The sequence below is a fragment of the Equus asinus genome, chromosome 5 (genome assembly GCF_041296235.1).
Source record: "Equus asinus isolate D_3611 breed Donkey chromosome 5, EquAss-T2T_v2, whole genome shotgun sequence".
NCBI lineage: Eukaryota > Metazoa > Chordata > Mammalia > Perissodactyla > Equidae > Equus > Equus asinus.
The window spans coordinates 20747196-20770281 of NC_091794.1; the positions used below are offsets into that span (position 1 = coordinate 20747196).

Genomic DNA, 23086 nt, shown 5'->3' on the forward strand with positions numbered 1-23086 from the left:
GAATACGCCCTTCCTGCCCCTTTCTCGCGATTTCCAGTCCATATGGATCTTTCCCTCCACTGAAATCAGTAGTATTTACATATTGTCGTAATTTGTAAATTATCTCTGGGGAAGCATAACTGTCTTCCCACTAGTTCTAAACTCTTCGACGGAACAGATCTCATCTTCTCCTTCCATGTATTTCCACAGAGCCTAGGACGTTACCATGCACATTTTAGACAACAGGTAAATACTTATAGTATGATGGCTATATATACCTATACTTTCCTGTATATGCCTATATATGGCTATATACCTGCACTGTCCAGTATAATGTTGCCCACTGAATTTTTTTCATGTCTGTCACTCCAAATGTTACAAATTCCTATTACAAAGACACTTGTGTTACACTATTTGCAACCCCTTGGGGTCTAACAGTGCTGTGTACATTTGGGTGGTCAACAAATCTATATCATTTAATAAGAAGCAGTTTGACATAGAGGAAAAAACTATCTAACTTAGGTTGTGCCCCTAACTGTAAAGCTGCGGGCAGGAATCGTATCCTCTCCGACGTTCAGTTTTCTGACTGCAGAGAATAAGTAAGATGTTTTCAGTATGTTACACAATGTAAGAAATTACCTTTAGTATCCCAGGGGATGCCACTTATTCATTCTCTCCTGGGCTCCGATTTTATGAGAGAGAGAGAGAGACATGCATCTTGAACCCTTCACTCCACTTCGACACGAAGCGGCTAACTATATAGCTTGGCTCTAAGCCAACGAGCACGACTGTGTGCGCCCTGCCCGCGCAGCACCGACACGCGTGCACTGCGTGGGGCGGGGCCTCCGCTTCCCGGCGCCGCCTTCCCAGGGCCGCAGGGCCGGGGGCCGGGCTTGGGGGCGGGGCAGAGCGGCGCGCAGCCCTCTTTGTGCGGGGCGGCCTCCGCCCACGAGGTGCGGCCCCGAGGCCATCTTTGTGCGGGGCTGCGCTTCTGCCGGCGCCGCCGTGGGGACTCCGCAGTGGGTGGACTGGCCATGGAGCGGTGGGCTCTCTTGCAGCTTCGGCTGGGGCTGCTGTTGCTGCTTCTGCCCCCCGTGCCGGGCCGCCAGAAGGAGTCAGGTGAGCTCCGGGCAGGGCTGAGCCTGCGGCTGGGGCTCGAGCTCGGGCTCGGTCCGGAGACCCTCTCCCGCCCCGCTCGCTGCCCGGGGAGGCCGGCGTCTGGCTGATGCTTGGCGGCTGTAGCGCAGACCGGGGCCGAGGGCACCGGGGCGCTTTGGAGCGAAGATGAGAGTATCTAGGTGGCTGGCGCTGCTTCTCCTGCGCAGGACCCTGGAGAGTAACCCATCCTCTGGAGTTCGGAGTGATAATGAGGAGGAGAGGGAATTCCCCAGCGGGGATCGCCCGCGCCTGGCTACTCTGCATCTCCCTGAAACACCCTGGGGGATAATTCGTGTATGTGTGTGCATGCGTGTGTGTGTCCATTGCCATAAGAGATGAAAGGAGAGTTAATGTCTGTGGCTTTTAATTGATCCTCTTTATGGGGCTCAGTTTGACTAGTAAAAGGTGAGAATCCGTGTCACTCTCCAGTTTATCCCTAGCCTTCTGAGTACCAGGCATTAAGCCTGGAAATTTTCCAGTTTCTTGGACACCTGATGGCCGAGTAGAGGCGCAGAATTGACGTGAGTGCTGCAGAGTTACAGAACCAATCCTTCCTGGCTTTTCGTTTCCACTCGAGAGGAGGGAAGGGGGTGTCTGAAAGTTTTGGCCTTTTGTTGGTTCTGTTATTTGCTGTTAGCAAATAAGCTCAGGGCTGTTTTGTTAACCTTCATTTACTTCACTTTTTGAAGGTTCAAAATGGAAAGTATTTATTGACCAAATTAACAGGTCTTTGGAGAATTATGAACCATGTTCAAGTCAAAACTGCAGCTGCTACCATGGGTGAGTTCTTTTCTTTGATGTGTCTTTGAGGATTTAGTTCTTGCCACAAGGAAGTCCCCTAAGATCCCAGAGGACCTTGGTTGCAGTGGTCAGAGAGCCAAGCATGTTTTGAGATCAGTCGGAGTTTCTGAGGTGGTTTTCCTATTTCTAGGGAATAAAAATGCCCTGGGATAGGGGAGGTCAGTGGGCCTCAGCATTGTCAAGTTAGCTCATGTCCTTGTCTGTTTTCCCCACTGGACCAAGAGCTTCTTGAGGTCAAGGCCTATGTTGTATCCCCAGTGCTGGCCTTCAGTAGGAACTCAGTAAATGAAGGAATTGAACAGATTTATAAATGAATCTAACCTTAAGATTCCTCTTGGTTATTTTTAAAGTATGCAAATTAGGGCTGGAGTGTAGTATGGTAGACAGATTCCTTTGGAATCAGCCCGGGGTTCTAGTCCCAGATGGCCCACGGATTGTCCCTGTGGCAATACACTTAACTTCTCTGGGTTTCAGATTTCTCTTCTGGTAAATAACAAGGTCCTTTTAGCTCCTCCTTATGTTATTCTATGACTCCTCAAAATAGTCACCTGATACTTGTGTTACTTATTGAAAACTTACTATGCTCTGAACTTTAAAAGGGATACAAGATAGTGTAATTTCTGGTTATTGCTGTCAGGTGTCTGTGGGGTGGCTGTCGGCCAGATGGACCAGAACAAGAGAGTCAGACAGTGTCAGACTGTAAGGCATAAACCGTACCTTCTGTGGGATTCAGAGAAGGGGAAGTCAGTGGGATTGTGGTGACTGGGAGAACGTGGGTGTGGCATGAGTAGGGAAGGTGGAATATGCATCAGGCAAGGGAGGGGCAGACCCGATGGAGAGAGGAAGAAGAGAAATGGACTTGCTTTTGATCTTTTGATGTTGTGGATGTTTTAGAGGACCTGTCGTGCTTCTAGGGGAAAAGTTGCTCAGTCCTGCCCTCTATTCTTTCCCTCAGCTTACTGTCTTCTCTAATACTAAACCTAAACCCACAGAGAGGCCATAGGTGGAATGGTACCCCTCTCTTGGCCTGCTTTCCTTGATGATTCCATTCTTTCCTAGTGTCATAGAAGAGGATCTGACTCCTTTCCGAGCAGGTATCTCCAGGAAGATGATGGCGGAGGTAGTCAAACGGAAACTAGGGACCCACTATCAGATCATTAAGAACAGATTATACCGAGAAAATGACTGCATGTTCCCTTCAAGGTAAGAGTTATGAGGTAAATATATCTTCTGACCTTATTATATATGGGCTTACTTGATACTGTACTTAAAGAGAAGCCACTTAAAGGGACCGACAGGCGAATCCCTCCTCACGTTTCAGAGGGATTATAAAATAGTGACAAGCCCTGCATGCCTCGGAATTGTTCTTGCCAACTCCTGTCCTCCTTTCTCCCATATCAAAGCCTGTCTATTCTCTCTTTGTGAGGCTTGGGAAGATCACTGGTTGTATTGGCTATGACTCTGCCCCTTGTGATCCTTCCCTGGATATAGTAGCTGCAGGACACAGGCTGATGAGACCTAGCACGAGTGAGCTGAGCGGAAGGAGGAGAAGTACTGACTGAGTGTCTGTCATGGGCCAAGTATTGTTCTAGATACCAAGAATTCCAAGAAAGGTGACAGAAAGGCAAGAGGAGTTACTGGGGGTCTGTAACTGGGGGTGCTGAAACTGGGGGTGCTGATGACACAGTGTACTCTAGCCAAGACTTCAAGTATGAGAGCTGACTTAACATATCAGTAGGCTGAGGGCTGGGGGGCATCAGGGAGGGTCACAGACTGACCTGGAAGTTGGGTTTAGGCAGCATTATATACGACAAATGATAAACCTCTCTGTTGGGAGTCTTTTTTTTTTTTCTTTTTTAACTCAAATCATTATAAAATTACAAAGTACAAAATGCAGAGGGCATGGTATTCCCTTACTAAGATCTTCTTTTTAAACAATCTGTTCTGTCATTAAAAGTAAAATAAATGAGCAGTATTGCAAAAACATGCATCCATTTAGATATAAGGATTTATATTATTTGTTCTTAATAACAACTTTATTACAAAGGAATACATTTTCCTTGTCAAAAATACATAAAAATAAGAACAAAAAAGAAAATAAAGATGACTTAATATCTCACTACCCTCACAGTTGTATTTTGGTTATCAAGTGTCAGGGGCAAATAAGGTGATGGTGAGGAAAATCCTGGAGGCATTTTAAAGAGACATTTGTTTTATTACTTGGGACGATAATAGAGATTTTAAGCACAAATTATGAGTATAAAGGAATTCCTAATTCCCACAAGTGAGAAAGAAAATATGAATATAGGCATTGTTGGACTTTGAAGGCTTACCCAATGTTTAATAGTTAGCTGAACAATTTCTAGATGAAATAAAATACTTTCAAAGTTTCTCAAAGGCACGAAACTCTTATTCTGGACCTCAGAGCGTTTTGGTCAGAATCATGAGCTCTTTGAAATGTTCTTAAGGGAGTACAGAACCTTTCATTGACAATAAAATAGTCTGTATTTCTAAAGACATTAAAAGTTCCCTATCTCAACTACATGCACAACTAAGGAAAACAGAATTGGACAAAGGAGAAATAGAATGAAATAGTCAGAACCAATGTCCTTAATGAAATGGACACAGTTGTGTAATATTTCAGATTCCCATCTGGCTACAAATAGTATTTTTCTAGATCTAGATACTTTTAATTCACCCAGTTTCAGAAAACTGTATGACACTTAAAAAATGCAGTTCTGAACAAAATAAAATATAAACTCAGCATTTCAAGGATAAGCCGAGAGATTTTGCCAAGGAACCAGAGGACCGTCTCACTAACCCTGGAGACATGTCGTTTCAAAGATGGGGAATAATGGTATTTTTTTAATGATAGCTTCAGTGAGGTATGGTTGACATAAACTGCACCTACTTAAAGTGTACAATTTGATACATTTTAATGTTTGTATATACCAAGATAATGAACATATCTGTCACTCCCGAAAGTTTGCTTGTGCCTCTTTGCAATCTGTCTCTCCCACCCCTCCCTGCCATGCCACACCCCATCCTTAGGCATCGACTGATCTGCTTTCTCTCATTATAGATTATTTCCTAGAGTTCTGTGTAAATGGAATCACACAGTATGTGAAAGTGCTATTTTAAAAGCTGAATGTGAAAAAAAAATGTTTTAGCTGTCACCTATAAATGTACTGCAATAATATATTTTTTAACTTTTTTTTTTTTTTTAAGATTTTATTTTTTCCTTTTTCTCCCCAAAGCCCCCCGGTACATAGTTGTATATTCTTTGTTGTGGGTCCTTCTAGTTGTGGCATGTGGGACGCTGCCTCAGCATGGTTTGATGAGCAGTGTCATGTCCGCGCCCAGGATTCGAACCAACGAAACACTGGGCCGCCTGCAGCGGAGCGCGCGAACTTAACCAGCTGGCCACGGGGCCAGCCCCTATTTTTTTAACTTTTTAACTAGTTTTTTTTTTTAGCATTAAAAGAGTTTTATATGCACATGGTAAAATAGTTAAATAACTGGAAAAGATGTACAATGAAAAGAAAGTTTCTCTACCATCTTAGACCCCCTGACCTCTAGTCCCTGAGTCTTCCTCTCAAGAGACAACCACAGCTACCAGTTTTTTGTTTATCCTGCCAGAAATAGTCTATGCACATACAGTTTTCTAGACTCATCAACACATTAGAACATGCTGTATCTTCTATTCTGCAACTTACTTTTCTTTTCCATATAACATTAGATTTTGAAATTGTTCCATAAGAGTATATAGAGAACACCTCAGTCTTTCCTGGCTGCATAATAATCCATTGGATGGATTTCTTTATTCAGTCCTCTTTGAATGGACATTTAACATCTTCTCTACCACTCCCTTTTGACTTTTGGCTAATGCAAACAATGCTGCAGGGAACATCCTTGTACGTACACCTTTCAGCACTCCTGTAAATATGTCTGCAGGCTAAAGTCCGAGAAGTAAACTAGGCCAATTAATGTGTTTTTTAAAATTGTGATCAGTAGAAGCAAATTGTTCTCCAAAGAGGTTGTGCCTACTTATGCTTCCACCCCCACCCTCCATATATCCCATGCTCGGAGTAGACCTCACACCCTCACCAGTACTTGGTAGCAGCAGACTCTGTGATCTTTACCAATCCAATTGGTGAAAACTAGTATCTCGTTTCACTGGCATTTCTTTTTTGTTGTGGTGACTATTTACTTATTTTTTTTTAATTGAAATATTTTACATATAACATTGTGTAAATTTAAGGTGTACAACGTAGTAATTTGATAATTTACATATTGTAATATGATTGCCATTGTAGCAATAATTAGCACCTCTATCATGTTACATAATTATCCTTTCTTTTGAGTAGTTGGAATGATTAAGTTCTAGTCTCTTTAGCAAGTTGGACGATCGTTACATTGTCTGTATTCACTGTACTGTGCATCAGATCTCTAGGGCTTATTTACAACTCATTGTCAGTTTGTGTCCTTAGACGACATCTGTCTTGTCCCTCCCACCCTCATCCCCTGGTAACCACCATGTCATTCCCTATTTTTAGAAGTTTGACTTTTTTGGGGATTTCTTTATTTATTAATACAGTTGAGCATCTTTTCTCATGTTTAGGAGCCATTGATATTTCTTGCAGTTATCTCCCTATATATGAATCAATATTTTAAATCAGTCATTCCCACGATGCCAGAAAATTCTGGTCAAGCCTTGGAATGCTGCCCTCAGTATAGTGCTGGTCAGGACCTCAAAGGATGGGGCCGAAGAGCTAAGCTGTGAGTTTATCCTCTCTTTCCAGAAATCCTCTGAGGAGTCCCAGGGAGTCTAATCAGAAAGCTGTGTTATAGTCTTCATGATTGTGTACATAACACTCTTTTTCTGGCTTCCAAAACTGATTTTGATAGTGTACTATATTCAGGTTGAAGATAGTGAAAACTTCCTATCTTTCCTTGTAAACTGTGAGTCTTAATTATAGTGGAAATAAAAATAATGTCTCTGTGAGAAGCAGAGCCCAAGGGACACAAGTAGAAAATCAGTTTTTCCAGTTCCTATCAGAATTTGTATCTTGCTTACTAATTAAACTACTCCATATAGGGGAAATAAAGAAAAAACTGGGAATGAATAGAGGGGAAGAAGTGGTAGGAGTAGCAATAATACACTCTTCAAACTTATGATGATCTAGTTGGAGAATCTGATTAAAGTATCGTAAGCTGGAGCAGCTTAGCTAGGAAAGATAACTCGCACAGTCTGAAAGAGTGGAAGAGTCCTTTTAGAAGCACTGCTTTCAGGAGACTTTGCAGTAGGGTGGTGATCTAAACACTGGCCTCTCTGACTTTCAAAGTGTGAATGGAACCTTGCCTTGTCCTAGAGCAGGCACCACCCTGGTGAATTTGTGGTATTTCTGGTTGACAGGTGTAGTGGTGTTGAACACTTTATTTTGGACGTTATCGGGCGCCTCCCTGACATGGAGATGGTGATCAACGTACGAGATTATCCTCAGGTTCCTAAATGGATGGAGCCTGCCATTCCAGTCTTCTCCTTCAGTAAGGTAAGTACAGGAGGAGCCATATGAGGGGATGGAGGGTGGTCCTCTGGGGTCTGAGCAGGAAAATATCGTCCTGGGACAGAGTCTGATGGGTAAGGATGAGGATGAGGCCTGAGGTCCAGGAATGGGTCTGTGTCCCTGTTAGCTTCACAGTAGTTGAGTAATAAGACTGAGGAGATGGGGTAGAGGACCTGTAAGTTATGAAAGTAAGATTGCTTAAGTGTCTATAGGGGTAGGGATAGAGGGTAGGGAATGAGAGAGGCCTAAGAAACCTATAGGACATTGGAGGTGGGGTTCAGAGATCCCACAGAGCGTGGGAGAGAGTGGCCCAAGAAAGTGTGTGGGCTTGGAGTTTGGGAGCACCTTCATACAAAAGTATTTGTTGAGCTCCTACAATGTATATATCAGCCATAGTATTGGATACCTTCTGTCCTGTCTGTCACTGTATCCCAAGCCCAGCATGGCTAACAGTCAAACCAAAGGTGTTAGTTTGTGCCCAGGCAGTGCACTGAGGTAACAAGCTTGGGATATCTGAGAGGGATATGTGAGGGGTGATCTTTGGGTCTAGTTATGGAGGCATAGGAGCACTGGAACACACCTGTGGGCTTGGAGAACTCAGGACAGTTGATAGCTTGTCAGTGCTCGGTTCCTGCAAATGGTGTATTGGCAGGGATGGGTCTTGGTTCCCTAGAGACTAGGTCTGAACGCATTTGGGTCCAGTGGTAGGGCAGCTAGAAGAGAGTGGATGGAAGATTCTCTGGGGGAAGAGTGGGTTTAGGAAAACCCTATGGACTTTGAGAAAAGGAACACCATCTCTGATTTGGTTTCTCCAAAGCAGAGGGACCTTTTATCCCTACTTTTCCTTTATCAAAGTTTACTTTCTCTCTAGACTTGTTTATTTCCTGTGTTGCCAGTGGGCTGAGGCCACATTTGTGTTGCATTTCCCATGGTTGAGCCTCATTTCTCAAAAGTACTTGGTCCCGTTGTTTGTCATGAAACCCTTCTAGAAGAACAGATAGAGGTTCCCATGTAAGTCAGTAAGGACTTTATGTTTGTTATTTATCTGTTGTTTCTGTCAATGATAAAGTATGACCATCAGTGTACTAACTTTCTTTTCATCTTCACTTCCCTCCTTTTTTTAATCGGTGACTCCTAGTTTCTAAGGGAGAGATTTTAGTCTGTCAACTTCATAGTTAATATTGCAGCTTCTGTTGAGCAGTTGTTATGTCTGAGGTGCTTGGTGCATCACATAGCACACCACAATTGAGAGAAGGCAAATTGCACGTGTAATTCCAATGGAAGAAACAGTAGAGTGGGGGGGGGTTATCAGTGGCCAGAGTCTTAACAGGAGTAACCATTAAAAGAGAACAAATGGTTTCAAACTTTTTTCAAAAGATGTAGGATAATACCCCTTCACTCCATTCTGCCCATTGGTACTCCTGACCCTGATCAACGAGTAACCAAGAATTTATTGCCCAACCAGTGTGAACTCAACAGTGCCACAGTGTTAGGTAATACTAACACTTATTCACTACTTAGTATGTGCCACACACTCTTACATATACCAACTCATTTAATATTCAAAAGAAGCCTATTAGATAGATAATATTCTTGATATTATTCTCTCTCCCATTACAAAGGTAAGAAAACTGAGGCATAGAAAGATTAAGTAACTTGCCTATAGTTGGAAAGAGGTAGAGTCAGCATTCAAACTCAGATGATCTGTCTCAAGAGCCCACTGTAATTCTTGCTCTCAAAGGCTCCATCTGGGAAATAACCAAGAACTGATAAGACAGTATACACTCCAAGTATGATAGCAGTTAAAAGATGAGAGAGCTATGTCATCATTCAGAATTGGGTATATGATTTCCTTAAACTAAAAACCATAACAATGTGTGTCCTCTAGAAAAATGGAACTTCGGGGAGTTAGAAAAGTTGACCTTTAATGTGATTTCAAACTCTGGGATTCAGTGAGTCCATAAATTTTAACCGTTATTTTTGCCTTTTAATATCTAGAGTCTAGACTTTGCAGACTAGGGAAAATATATCTTTGACAACGTAACCCCAGAGTAAGGCCTTTGTCCAGACCCTATGGCATGAATGCACTTTGCTGCTTCTTGCTCTGTTCTGAGACTGATTGAGAACAGCCTTTCTGTTTGTGTTGAAGACATCCGAGTACCATGATATCATGTATCCTGCTTGGACATTTTGGGAAGGGGGACCCGCTGTTTGGCCAATTTATCCTACGGGTCTTGGACGGTGGGACCTCTTCAGAGAAGATCTGGCAAGGTAGGTCCATTGGAAGATTTTTATTTGTTCCTCTTTGTGGGTCTTCTTGAAATAAACAGTAGTGTATAAACAATTACTTACTTTAAAATGACTAACTTTTTAAGTTAGAAATAAAAGACAAAAAACTGTTTATAGCATAAGCAATTTTGTATGTGTATAAAAATATTTAGATAGCCATAAAAAAGATCAGAAGAACCTACCCGAAATATCAGCAATGCCTCTGTGGGGGAAATGATAAGAGCCTTTTCTTTAAATTTTTTGTACTTTAAGATTCTCTAAATATGAGTGAATTACTTTCATAATTAGAAAAAAAAGAATAACCATGTTGTGGGGAGGATAGAAAATTACTTGGAGGAACATAAATGTACTTTATAATTTAGAGCTAAGTCCTTTAGTTGGGTATGGGGTGGGCATAAATGTCCCACAGGTATCTCAAGGACAGGCTTATTCCAGATCCTCTCTGATTCATGATTGCGACATGCCTTGGCCTGCCGACTCCATCCTGCCATCATGTCAGAATTTAGATTGTCCAGGTCGTCAAAGTTGTAGGTATCTCTTACCTAGCTACATTTTATATCAATGATTCAAACAATATTGGTACTTAATTAGCAAACTTCTAGAAACACAGTCTATATAGATCTTCTCTCAGATATAGAGAGAAAACAATAATTTAATTCAACTTTATTTCCACAAATGTCTATCACCTGTTCTAAGTGTGGCAGGAGATTCAAAGGGGATGAAGCGAATGTCCCTTCCCTGGAGAAACACGCGGGGCCACAGTCCTCGGTGGCCGTTAGAGCGCTGTGGGTAAAGAAAGAGTCTATTATCCAGTAGGTATAATTTGTAAATTATTTTTTTAAGATAATTTGGCTTCATATTGCATAGAACTGGAACTGGAAATTGTCTTTGTCCAACTCCTTCTTTCAGGAGTGAGAGAATGAAGGCCCAGAGAGGTTAAGTGACTTGCTCAAGGTCAGGCCAGTCTAGGCCTGAAGTGCTGGTTTCCAAGTGTGTTGTCCTCTCCACTTTACCAGTTCATGTCACCCGCATTCTCAGATACCGAGACCATCATTTCTTATGTAGCCTTTGATTTTAAACATAATTTTGAGAGGGGGGAGAAAAGTCTTTAACCTTTTTTTCTCCAAGTTATTCTTGGCTTTACTTTTCTAAGCCTTATTTTTTCAAATACTGACAAATACCCTTTTCACATTCTTCCTTCTTTTTGTAGCTCTTTTTCCACCTGCTGTACATCTGTTTTATTTTTAAAATCTTTAAAAACTTTTTTCTGATTATGAAACCTATACATGCTCATAACAATTTATAAATATGTCTCGCCTAAGCAATTTTTTCCTCACTTAGCAGTATGTCTTAGAAATCTTCCCATGTCAGTACATATGAAATGACCTCATTATTTTTGACAGTTGCATGGTATTCCATTGGATGGATAATAATTTACTTTATTATTTCCTTTGATGGACATTTAAGCTGGATATGTAATTATGCATAATTTCTTGTTTTCTGGACTATTTGAGTATGTTGCATACTTGATGACCCCGTCCCCCTCCCCACTTCAGTGTGTATTTCCTAAGAGCAAGGATGTTCTCTTTTATAACCACACTGCAATTATCAAATTCAGGAAACAATGTTGATACAACATGTAATTGTCCCAGTGACGTCCTGTATAGCACTTTCCCCCAGTCCAGGATCATGTGTTGAATGCAGTTGTTATGACTCTTTAGTCTCCTTTAATCTGGAACAGCTCTTCAGTCTGTCTTTCATGACGTTGACAGTTTGAAGAAAATAGGCCACTTTTTTTTACAGAATTTCCTTCAGTTTGTTTTTCTCTATTTCCTCATGATTAGATTCAGTTTATGCATTGCTGGCTTGAATACCTACTTAAGTGATTTTGAGTCCATTCGTGCCTCATTAGACATGCTAATTTTAATCAGTTGGTCAAGGTGTTATCCAGCTTCTCCATGGTGTAGTTACTATTTTCTCCCTTGTAAACTAATAAGTAATTTTTAGGGAAGACAAAATATGTTTTAAAATCTAATCTTATATGAACATGTTTTTATTTTGATACCTTCCCCTTTTATTCTTCAGTTGAATTTATTCATGATTATAGAATTGCAATTTTATTTTTTAGAGCCCTCCATTTGAATCTCTAGCCATATGATTTTATTTCTTACTTTGAAACTTTAATAATATGCTTGTTTATCCATCTGCAGTGATATCTGCCCCCCATTTTACTATTTTTATAATCTTTTTGGAGTTTGTCCCCATTGACTTATTATTCATTCTGTAGAAGAAGTCAGCATCCTTAGAGATTTAAAGATTTCACTCTGTCAGGAAGATGATTATAAAAGAGGTCAGGGGCAGCTGTGGTGGCCCCTGTTAGTGTTTGCCAGGAGGGAAAAGGTCCTAACACAGGTCTTTTGAGGGGTGGGGAGAAGGGTAGGAAGGATGAGAGAGAAGGAAAACAGAGATGATGCATAGTTCAAGTCTGTGTATGTTAAATACATCTTTCCCAGGGACCAAGGAAATTTATACTAAAAATTTGAGTATAAATTGATACATTTTTTGTTGGGCAGTTTGGCAATATATATCAAAACTTAAAATGTATACATCCTTTGACTCAGCCCTTTCACTTCTAGAATTTATCCCAAGGAGTTAACTAGACAAGTGTGCAAAGATGTGTGTACAAAGATACTCACTACAGTGTTGTTTCTTAAAGCAAAAAGTCGGAAAAAGTCAGAAAGCCCATTAATAAGGAACGAAGTGAATTATGACATGGCTATAAAATGGAATACTGGCATGAATGGAAAGTAAAAGGAGTATAGGGCTTAAAAACAAGGACTCTCCGTTCAAACCCTGGCTCTTACCAGCTGTGACTCTGGGCAAATTTCTTAACCTTTCAAGGGTCCCCACTGTAAAGCAGGAATAATAAAACTCACCTCATAAGCTTGTGAGAGTGAATTAATATACGTATAAAGCACTGAGAACAGTGCCTGGAACATAGCAACAGCTATGTAGGTGGTGGCTCTTATTATTATCTTTAATATTTGTCCTAATATGAATGTTACCTAACAGCATGCATGATATGACCTCTGTTATGTACAGCAAGGTCTCTCAATCTTGGTACTGTTGACATTTTGGGCTGGATCATTCTTTGTTGTAGGGGACTGTCCTGTGCATTGTAGGATGTTTAGCAGCATCCCTGGCCTTTACCCACTAACTGCCAGTGGCAGTCTCCATATTGACAATCAAAAAAATAGACACAAACAAATGTCCCCTGGGGGAGAGGGGCAAAATCACCCCCCACTGAGAACCACTGACGTGCAGAGATGATTGTAAGGAAATTCTTCACTGAAACATTAAATTGTTAAAGATAGTTATCTGTAGGGGCTGACCCGGTGGTGCAATGGTTAAGTTCACATGTTCCGCTTTGGCGGCCTGGAGTTTGCCGGTTCAGATCCCGGGTGCAGACATGGCACCACTTGGCAAAGCCATGCTGTGGTAGGCATCCCACATATAAAGTAGAGGAAGGTGGGCACGGATATTAGCTCAGGGCCAGTCTTCCTCAGCAAAAAAGAAGAAGATTGGCAGTGGATGTTAGCTCAGGGCTAATCTTCCTCAAAAAAAAAAAGTAGTTATCTGTAGGTGGGCAGATTCCAGATGATTTTTTTTACTTTTATTTTATGCTTTTCCATTAGAATTTTATATAATGGGCCTATCATTTTTCCACTAAAAAAACACAAACATAAAACAAAAAACTCAGTGCTCTAGTGTTTATATTTTGGTCGGAGGGAGTATGGGGCAGAGTGAGAGATAATTCTGGCCTTGGGCTGGAGAATCAGGTAAAGATGATCCAGCAAGAAAAGTCTAGAAGATAAGGCAGGAAGATATGGTGCAGTGCTCTCAGCTGAGAGAAAATGAGTAACGTGACACTGAATGTATCTGAGAAGCATCTCCACCTGGAAAGTTCATCTCTTGAGTCTCTCCATTTCAGTGAAGAGCCCACTCATCCCTCGTGAACTCCAGGTCAGCCCTCCTCCTCCTTTTCAGAGGAAGATGCTGCACAAACTTCTGTGCAGGGTTCCTGTGAAGAAAGTGAAGGATGGTGCACCTGTGAGCTAGCAGTTTCAGCAAGAAAGGCTGGTCATGGTAATGTGCACTGGGACCTGAGTTTCAGGGACTTTGTCGTTACGGAGCACTTAGTCCAGCTGCAAGAATACCAGTGCTTTGCAAAGTCAGACTATCTCTGATGCTACCTCCTACACATCCAAAACGTGAAGTCAGGGTGATTTCTTTGCTTGCCCTTCATGCAAGTTCTGATATTTTCTGCAGTTCTTTTTGTCTATTATTTATCAGTAGCACTCTACTTAAAGTAAAGAAGAAATCCTCATTGTACTGAATTAAATAGCCCTAAACATGTCATTTAGGGTTTGGGTACTTTTCTTCAATGTTGTTAACTTAATGGTGCAATAGATTTGTAGATATTACTGGCTAGCACCTCCAGGGGAAGGAACAAATAACAAAAGGGAACATGATGTCATTGAGGGCTTTTTCTTTGGAGTAGCCTGGATCAGACTTATTTAAAAATGTAAAGCTCTGAACTAATCAACAGAAATGGCTGAAACACATCCTTATATAGTTAAGAAAAAAATACAGAAACTAATCAAAAATCTGTTTTTAGGTCAGCAGCACAGTGGCCATGGAAAAAGAAAAATTCCACAGCATATTTCCGAGGTTCAAGGTGATTATATTTTCTGACATTTTACAAAGATATTCTTCCAATTAATGTTTAAAATATAAGTAATTTTGAGGGTGTGAAGAACTCTAGCTCAAAGAGAAAGCTAACTAAGAAATGAACATAGAATCACAGAATTTTAGACTAGAGAAGAACTCAAATTATTGGCTCGAATCACTCTTAATTGAGCTGAAATTCAAAGAGGTAAAGTTTATCCATCTATCCAGCAGCTATTTACATGTGCCACGAGTGTGATGGGCGTTGAGTATATACTGTCATGCATCAGCAGGCAATTTTGTCATTGTGGGAACATATCAAAGTGTACTTACACAAACCTAGATGGCGTAGCCTACTACACACCTAGGCTGTATGGTGCTAATCTTATGGGACCGCTGTTGTATATGCGGTCTGTCGTTCACTGAAATGTCATTATGTGGTGCATAACTGTAATGTTAAACAGAACAGATGCGTTGTCCTCTTGCCTGAGAGCATATAGTTTCCTAGGAGAAGCTTATGATTTTGCCCACAGTCACTCTGCCAGTTAATGGCAGAGCAGGCACCATCACCAGTTCTCCTGATTGCCTTTTTCATCAGACCATGTGGCTGCCAAACGGTGGTGGAGGGCACAGACTGAGACAGGTGGAAATGCAGCGGGGAACAGGGAAGAGGGGAAGGAAAAAGGCTGGGGAAGGACCTTATCCATGTTCAGCTCTGTGTCCCCAGTGCCCAGAACAGTGTCTGCCACATAGATGCACAATAAATATTTGTCAAACAGGTGAATACAACAGAGACAGTGAGGGAAGAAGAGTTTTGTAGTTTTCTCGGTGGGTCCTTGTGAGAGATCATGCCCTCTGTTCAGACAGGCCCAACAGCCACTGCTTACTGATAAGTTCCTTATCGATTTCTCTGATTCTCAAATCTTGAGATCATAGATTCTTAACTTGGGATCCAGGTGTGGACTTCAAAGGTTTTAGGACTTCCTTGAAATTATATGGGGATGTGTGCATTTTTCTAGAGAGGGTATCCACGGTTCTCATCAGATTCTCAGCGGGCCCATGACCCCTCAGATGTCAAGACCGTCTGCTACTTGGACCATAACTAGGACTTCTACATACAGTCTTGAGGTTTTTAAGCCCCCCCTTTTTTTAATTTGAATATCCTACTGGATTTTACAGAACACACACAACAAAGGCCCTGTGGCTGTTTTGGTGAGTGATGATTACCTAGTCACACAGCTATGAGAATAGTGATTATAGAGGCTATGTGAACCCTCCTAACAGGGAGCTCATTCCCTGGGGTATGGCTGTAGTGACCAGAACAATATAATCTTAAAGACTAGATGTGAGCAAAGAAGGGCAAATACTCCCCACCCCTGAAGGGTAAAGTGGGGAGCAGCCCGGGCCCACCTCAATGCTGCAGCGTCTCGTGCCCCTCCTCTACTGTTAACGTGACCAATGAGTTGTCCATCTGTGCATACAGTCATTGCACTGGGTCCAGTTACTGCTTACCTTTCAGAGATTGGGAACAGGATTCTGGTGCAGGACACATAGTTTTATGTCATGTTTTTTCTTTTATAGGACAAGTCCAGAACGAGATCCTCTCATTCTTCTATCTCGAAAAAATCCAAAACTGGTTGATGCAGAATACACCAAAAACCAGGCCTGGAAATCTATGAAAGTAATCACCGGTCATCTGAGTAGAACTACAGACGTGAACATTCTCACTCAAAGAACGTTGTCACCCGGGGAGAGTTTCAGATTAGGTTTCCTCTCAGTGGCGGGATGAATGTAGGGGAAGTTCCATGAACTAGTATTAACATACATGTAAATTATTCTTTTTCAAACTGACAGTGCTTCTCTGGCCCACGTTATGACTAGTATTTTATACTGCTTTGAAGGTTGAGACCAGAGACCACAGACTTTTTATGTAAAGGGCCAGATGGTAAATATTTTAGGCTCTGCGGATCGTATGGTCTCTGTTGTAGTTATTCAACTCTGCCGTGGCAGCACGAAAGCAGCCATAGAAGATACATAAGTGAATGAGCGTGGCTATATTCTAATAACACTTTATTTATGGTGCTGAAATTTGAATTTCCTGTAACTTTCACATGTCGTATAATATTCCTCTTTGGATTTTTTTTCAGCCATTTGAAAGGTAAAATATTCTTAGCTTATGGGCCATTTACAAAAACAAGCAATAGGCTGGACTTGGCCTGTGGGCTGTAGTTTGCCAACCCCTGGTTTAAACCAGTGGTTCTCAACCAGAAAGCTTAAAAATGCATCAAATGAGGCAGAATCTCTGGGGATGCGGTGCAGGCATCTTCATTTGTTTAAAACTCCCCAAGTGCTTCTGAGGTGAAGCCAGCAATGACTGGCTTCTCCAGTGTAGAGTCCATCTCTGTCTTCTTAACTCTGTGACTTCTTGCCTTATTCAAAGAATTTTAAGCCCTAAATGTCTTCATCTGAAATTTCCATATACCATGTGAGGATGACATGAGGAAAATGTTTAAACTTCTTGTGGGAAAAACTAAGTATATCTGAGATGCATGTATTTATCATTTGATAGTTTTAATCAAACAGGAGCACATGAAGTTTAAGAAACTTCGTTAAAAAAGAAAAATATGGGGGCTGGCCTGGTGGCATAGTGCTGGGGTTCACGTGCTCCAGTTCGGCGGCCTGGGGTTTGTGCATTCAGATCCCAGGTGCAGGCCTACACACCGCTCATCAAGTCATGCTGTGCCAGTGTCCCACATACAAAACAGAGGAAGGTTGGCACAGATATTAGCTCAGGGACAATCTTCCTCAAGCAAAAAGAGGAAGATTGGCAACAGATGTTAGCTCAGGGCCAATCTTCCTCACAAAAAAAGGAAAAAGAAAATGTATCCATTCAGCACAGCATCTACTAGGGAGGCTGCAAAAGCAAACAAGACTTGTTCCCCTCATCAAGGAGTTTATCATCTGCTAAGGTAGCTGGAATATAGATGGGGTCTCAAACTCAAATGCCCCAAAGGGCCACAATAGTGAGCAGGAGAGAGTGCTAAAGGTCCAGCCATTGCTGCCAGAGGGAATAGGAGCCCAGTTTGCCAAATCTTTTTTTTTCCTAAGAAAAGTTGGAAGTCTGAATTTTTGTAAGAAATATCCTACCACCTAGAAATGTTGGCAGTGGTTTTTTTTTTCCTTTGGTGAGGAAGATTGGCCCTGAGCTAACATCTGTTGCCAATCTTCCTCTTTTTGCTGAGAAAAATTGTCGCTGAGGTAACATCTGTGCCCATCTTCCTCTATTTTGTATGTGGGATGCCTGCCACAGCATGGCTTGATGAGTGGTGCATAGGTCTGTGCCTGGGATCCAAACCTGTGAACCCTGGGCTGCTGAAGTGGAACGCATGAACTGAACCACTACACCACTGGGCCGGCCCCTTGAATATTTAAATACTTTGCGTGCTCAACAAAATTTGTGTGTGGGTTATACCTCTAAGCCCCCCAGCCTCCACTTGTAATCTCCTGTGTCATATAACGTCCACAGAGTGAACTGTGCTGCAGCATGACCTCCAAGTTCAGAGGAGGATCTGCTTGGCATCAGGGGAGCTTAAACTCTAAAATCAGACAGACCCAGGTTAAGACTCTAGCTATTCTCCTTAGACCCACGTGACCCTGAGCCAGTCTCCTAACTTCTCGAAGCCTCGGCTTCTTCATCTATAAAATGGGATAATAATGCCACTGAAGTGTGTTTCTTGTGAGACTTAACCGAGGTCATGTTGGTGGACTGTTTAACAACACTTGCTGCATGGTGGTCTTCAGTAAATGCTACTGTAACACTCACAACTTGCTTTTCATGTCAAGGACACCTTGGGAAAGCCAGCCGCTCAGGATGTGCATCTTGTGGATCACTGCAAATACAAGTAAGACCCTGGGACTCCTGACGCTCTCGGTTTCCCATTGCTTTTGGAGTAGCTTCACTTTGGGTGAGAACTTTAGTACTAGGGCCCAGCTGGGGTTTAGGAAAGTAGCGTTCATTCATTTAGCTGTTGTTTACAGAGGGCCTGCTGTGCCTAAGGCTCTGGCTTGAGTTCTGTGGGAACGGCAAAGACAATGAAATATGGGCCCTGCTTCCATAGAGCTGATGTTCTAGTAACCAAAGTGGTGGGATTCCCTCTCTCCGTAGCCCACCCAGCCAGCAGCCGAAGTTAGATGTAGTATTTATCAGGTTAATAAAACAGTTTAAGGTTCAACATGAATAAAGCGTATGTAACTAAAATATTAAAATTAAATGCCAGGACTAAGAAATAGATGAACAGGTAAAACCAGGTCAGGAGGAGGGAAGTGGGGTGCTGATTGCACTGCACAGTGGGAACTATAGGGGGAAGGCGACTCTGGTTGGAGACGGGTCCATGTATGAGAAATGCTGGAAAGAAATCTTTTCTAAGACAGCTTTTTTTCAGGGAGCGTTTCTTTAAAGATTGATTAGGTATACCTGGTCCTCCTCTCCCGACTTCAGAAGAAGAGGGAACAGGGGATGCCTCTGACAAGATGGGGTACTCTATGGGCAAAACAAGGTTGAGGGGGCCATGATGAGTTAGAGACATTAGGCCTAGCAAAGCTTGTGGGAAAGGGTGAGGCATTGTCTCCATCTGAGCCTTGTATCCTCTCTCCCCAGCACCCAGCTCCTGGCCCAATCTTGCTCTGCCTGGAGAAAGTATCCCCCTTTTCCCTTCACCCCGACATTCCCAGGAGCAACCTGTAGCCCCTGGAAAAGCAAGGAGCTTATGTAAACCCCAGAGGGACATGCTGATGCGTCCTTGAAAACTGAAAATGGAAAAAGAAGGGAGGGGTGATAAAAGGAGAGAAGAGGAGGAGGGAATAAGAAAAAAGGTCCTATTTGTGGCAGCAGGCATACAGTATCAAGTATATTTTGTTCTTTCTTTCCCAGGTATCTCTTTAATTTCCGGGGTGTAGCTGCAAGTTTCCGGTTCAAACACCTCTTCCTGTGTGGTTCACTTGTTTTCCATGTTGGTGATGAGTGGCTGGAATTCTTCTATCCCCAACTGAAGCCATGGGTTCACTATATCCCAGTCAAAACAGACCTCTCCAACGTCCAGTAAGCAGCTCTCTCCCCCGCAAGCTGAACTTCTGATGACTCCCACGATCTGCCTCTAAGTCCCCAGCCATTTAAGGCATTTATTCCTGATGACTTTTTTCCAGTGAAAGCTTTTTTTCTTATTTAGTTCTCTTATATAGGCTATGAGTGGGATAACACTTAATTGAAAAAGTGTTCTAATGTTGGTTTGAAGTGTAACATTCAGACAGCATGCAAGGGAAAAGCTCTAATCTCTCACAGAATGAAGATGGGGATATTCCATCTTGTTATATTGTCAAAGGGACTTTCAGATACAGCGTGAGAATTGACCCCAGTGAAGGCAAATTTTCTCTCATGATGGGAGGAGCTAGGGAGAGGTGTGGAAAGGGACCAGAAAAGAGAGCCCAGTGCCCTCTTCTCAGGGCCAGAGCAGAAGACAAGAGGGAAGTTTTTTCTTCACTGTTGATTTTTGATGTATATTACTGAACATCTCTCTATTTTCTCAACTATGTCCCAAATCTACAATAGGTTGCCTTTATCCTGTGTGTGGGCTGTTTGTTGTTGTTATTTTGTTCCTGCAAGGACCCTGATATCTTTGCTTTAGAAAAAAAAATAATCCACTAGAGATTATCCATAGACCTCACTCTATGATCTTTCTGACTTAGTATTCATGAACTTGGTCTATATTGCAGAGTCTAATAATTCTTTCCATTTTAGGGAGCTATTGCAGTTTGTAAAAGCAAATGATGACATAGCTCGAGAAATTGCTGAAAGGTAACTTCTGTTCATTTTTCCTTTTCCATTTTACCCTATCATCCCCCTTTTGCCCTAGCTAAAGTTATACGAGTCTTGTTACCATGGTGATTTCCAGATTTCATCCTCATTATACAGACGTGATCAGAATTAAAGCTGTCCTGGGGGAAAAAACACACCTTTACATATGTCTCAAGCTCGTCCTTTATAAGAGGTAGACTAAAATATTTGAGGAAATTAAACAAGTACTTGTTCTGAGCATTAGCTGTATGTATGTTTGTTCTTAACAAAATAATATTAAATTCTGTTGCTAAACACGTGTGTGGATATGAAAGCTATAGGGTTGGTTCTGCGGATCAAGTGAATTAATTCATATAAAGCACTCTGAACAGTGCTTGACACAAGGTAAGCCCTCAAATGTAAGCTAGTATTATTAAATGCTGTGCTTTTAATGTTCTTGTTAATCTTGTCTCTAGGGGAAGCCAGTTTATTATGAACCACTTGCAGATGGATGACGTCACCTGTTACTGGGAGAACCTTTTGACTGAATACTCTAAATTCCTCTCCTATAATGTAACAAGAAGGAAAGACTATGATCAGATTATTCCCAAAGTTTTGAAAACTGAACTCTAGTAGTCATCATCGGACCTTAGTCCTCTTGATGGCAGCAAAGCTCAGATATCCTGCGGTGAGCAGCTTATCATGAGTGTGGCACCTATACTTTGAATACTGTTATCAAGCCAAATATCTGGTTTTCCTTATCATGCTGCACCCAGAGCAACTCTCAAGAAAGATCCAAACTGTCTATAATACAGATATGAAGCAGCTCAACGCTTTGGCTGAATAAGGGCCAGAAATCATGAGATACGGGTTTTGAACCTGATTCTACTTTTCATTTCTTAGGACCAATCACAGCTTGTGCCTCAGATCATCATCCACATGTATATGTCCATCACTGTGAAACTGACTGTGTCCACAGGATGATGCCCTTTGTCCCATTACATGGAGCAGAAAATCAATCATTTGGACGATTACAGCTCATCACCGCAACTCTGCAGTTATTCTAGGCTTGATCTCTGTCACTGTGTTTTAATGTAGGAAGCCCTCTAGGGTTTCTGAAAAATGCCCGGGATCATTTCCTAAAAGGTGTAAGGAAGCAGTAGTTGTGCTATGCAGTGATGAAGGGATTCTCTTTTGTAAAAGCATAAACTCTTTAGTACTCAGGAGGTTTCTATAATGCCACATAGAAAGGGGCCAATTGCATGAGTAATTATTGCAATTGGATTTCAAATTCCCTTTTTGTGCCTTCACACCCTTCTTTTATTGTCTCTCTCTCTCAAAAAAAAGAGACAAAAACCTCTTAATAAATTTAGGAAGTAGTCCTACTCTTTAAAGGAACTGTGCACAAAACAGCAATTCTTCCTTACCCTTTGCACACCCTTAATATTTTCCCTCCTTACGCTGGCAGCATCCACGCTCTCAGTGTTCTGCAGGAATCTCAAGGAGTCTTCATATATGAAATGCTGTTAAGTTGGGAGTTTAGAGCATTCGACTTTAGCACTTACTTACATAGGAACTAATTATTTTAGTGTGAATCTGTATTGGAATGTCTCTTTTTCCCTTTTTTACCTTTTGAAAAAGACACTTGGATATAGGTTAGCCCCTCAGGATGCTCTCCCTAACATAGTCAAAAATGAAGAAAAATTTGTAGATTAAAATCCATGTAGTCTGAGGACTCAGAACCATCCTTGTCCCTTAGGCCCAACCTTTCCACAGAGAAATCAATTCTTTCCTTTGCCTCTTAAGAACTGTTTTGTATTAACTGGTTCCAAAACTAGTAAATGTGAGATGCAGTCACATCAAATCAGGGATTTTATTCCATTTGTGAGAAAGATACTTGTCCTTTTAAACTCCCTTCCACAAAATTTCAAGCCTAAGGACCTTCTTAGAGGAGCTGGATATTCCTGGTAAGATCATTGCATGGAATAAGGCAGATGTTTAAAGTTGGATTTTTTGTTTTTGAGTATTAAAAATTCAGGGGGACCGTGTCCTCAGGTGCTATGAGTCTGGCGATAAGCAGTCCAGGTTTCTGTGTTGTACTGTGGTTTGGCCTCGTCAATATGAGGCCCTAGTAGATGTTGTCATTCTCTCTGTATGTTAATTTTCCTCTCACTAAACTAGGAGTAAAATTTGCTGTCCTTTGGATTAGGAGCTGAAGCTGCATTTCCCTGGAAATGTTTCCTATTTTGCTTCAAGTTTTGGCTCAAGCATCATCTTCTCTCTGAATCCTTTTTTTTCATTCCTCGAGGCAGTTAGGGGCTATCATAATATTTGGCTCATGCTTGTATTATATGATGTCGCATTGCACTGCAGTTACTTGACTGTTTCTCCTCCTGTTCTGTGAGCTTCTTGATGGGTGGGAATCATGATTTAGTCATCTCGATGACTCCATTATCCAGCACAGTGCCTCACACAGAGTAGATACTAAAGAATTGTTGGAAGGATGGATGGATGGATGGATGGATGGATGGAGACAGACAATTGGTTTAACTAGATCCTGTTAACAGATTGCCCAGCCGTTGGCTCCAAGGAAGACTGGACAAGACCGTAAGAATTGGATCAATGCAAATTCTCACCTGCCCTTTGAAGAGTCAATAAGGGCACTTTTGTATTTAAATACAGCAAATATTATTCAGATTTTATACGTATTTGTTTAATTCAGTGTAGATGGTAT

General features: G+C 41.7%; 1 protein-coding gene and 1 long non-coding RNA gene across 2 annotated transcripts; one reads left to right on the forward strand and one right to left on the reverse strand.

The window, feature by feature from the left end:
- The first annotated feature begins 863 nt into the window (after positions 1-863).
- POGLUT1 (protein O-glucosyltransferase 1) lies at positions 864-23054 on the forward strand. Its single transcript, XM_044771547.2, has 11 exons — positions 864-1098; positions 1827-1917; positions 2998-3141; positions 7355-7490; positions 9655-9776; positions 14473-14532; positions 16104-16203; positions 18366-18424; positions 19453-19620; positions 20317-20373; positions 20829-23054. The coding sequence occupies exons 1-11, from the start codon at positions 1014-1016 to the stop codon at positions 20983-20985; spliced, it is 1179 nt and encodes a 392-aa protein (XP_044627482.1). The 5' UTR covers positions 864-1013; the 3' UTR covers positions 20986-23054.
- Positions 9043-10567, reverse strand: LOC139045230 (uncharacterized). The gene is made up of 2 exons (XR_011503168.1): positions 10481-10567; positions 9043-9253 (listed from the first exon to the last, which is right to left on the reverse strand). It is a non-coding gene; the product is annotated as an uncharacterized lncRNA (long non-coding RNA).
- Positions 23055-23086: the final 32 nt, after the last annotated feature.

Excerpts from the sequence above, each read along its gene's own strand:
- POGLUT1 (XM_044771547.2), top strand. The coding sequence starts at position 1,014 with ATGGAGCGGTGGGCTCTCTTGCAGCTTCGGCTGGGGCTGCTGTTGCTG. Across the intron at positions 16,204-18,365 it reads AGGCCTGGAAATCTATGAAA|GACACCTTGGGAAAGCCAGC; the intron begins GTAATCACCGGT and ends TTTCATGTCAAG. Across the intron at positions 19,621-20,316 it reads ACAGACCTCTCCAACGTCCA|GGAGCTATTGCAGTTTGTAA; the intron begins GTAAGCAGCTCT and ends TTTCCATTTTAG.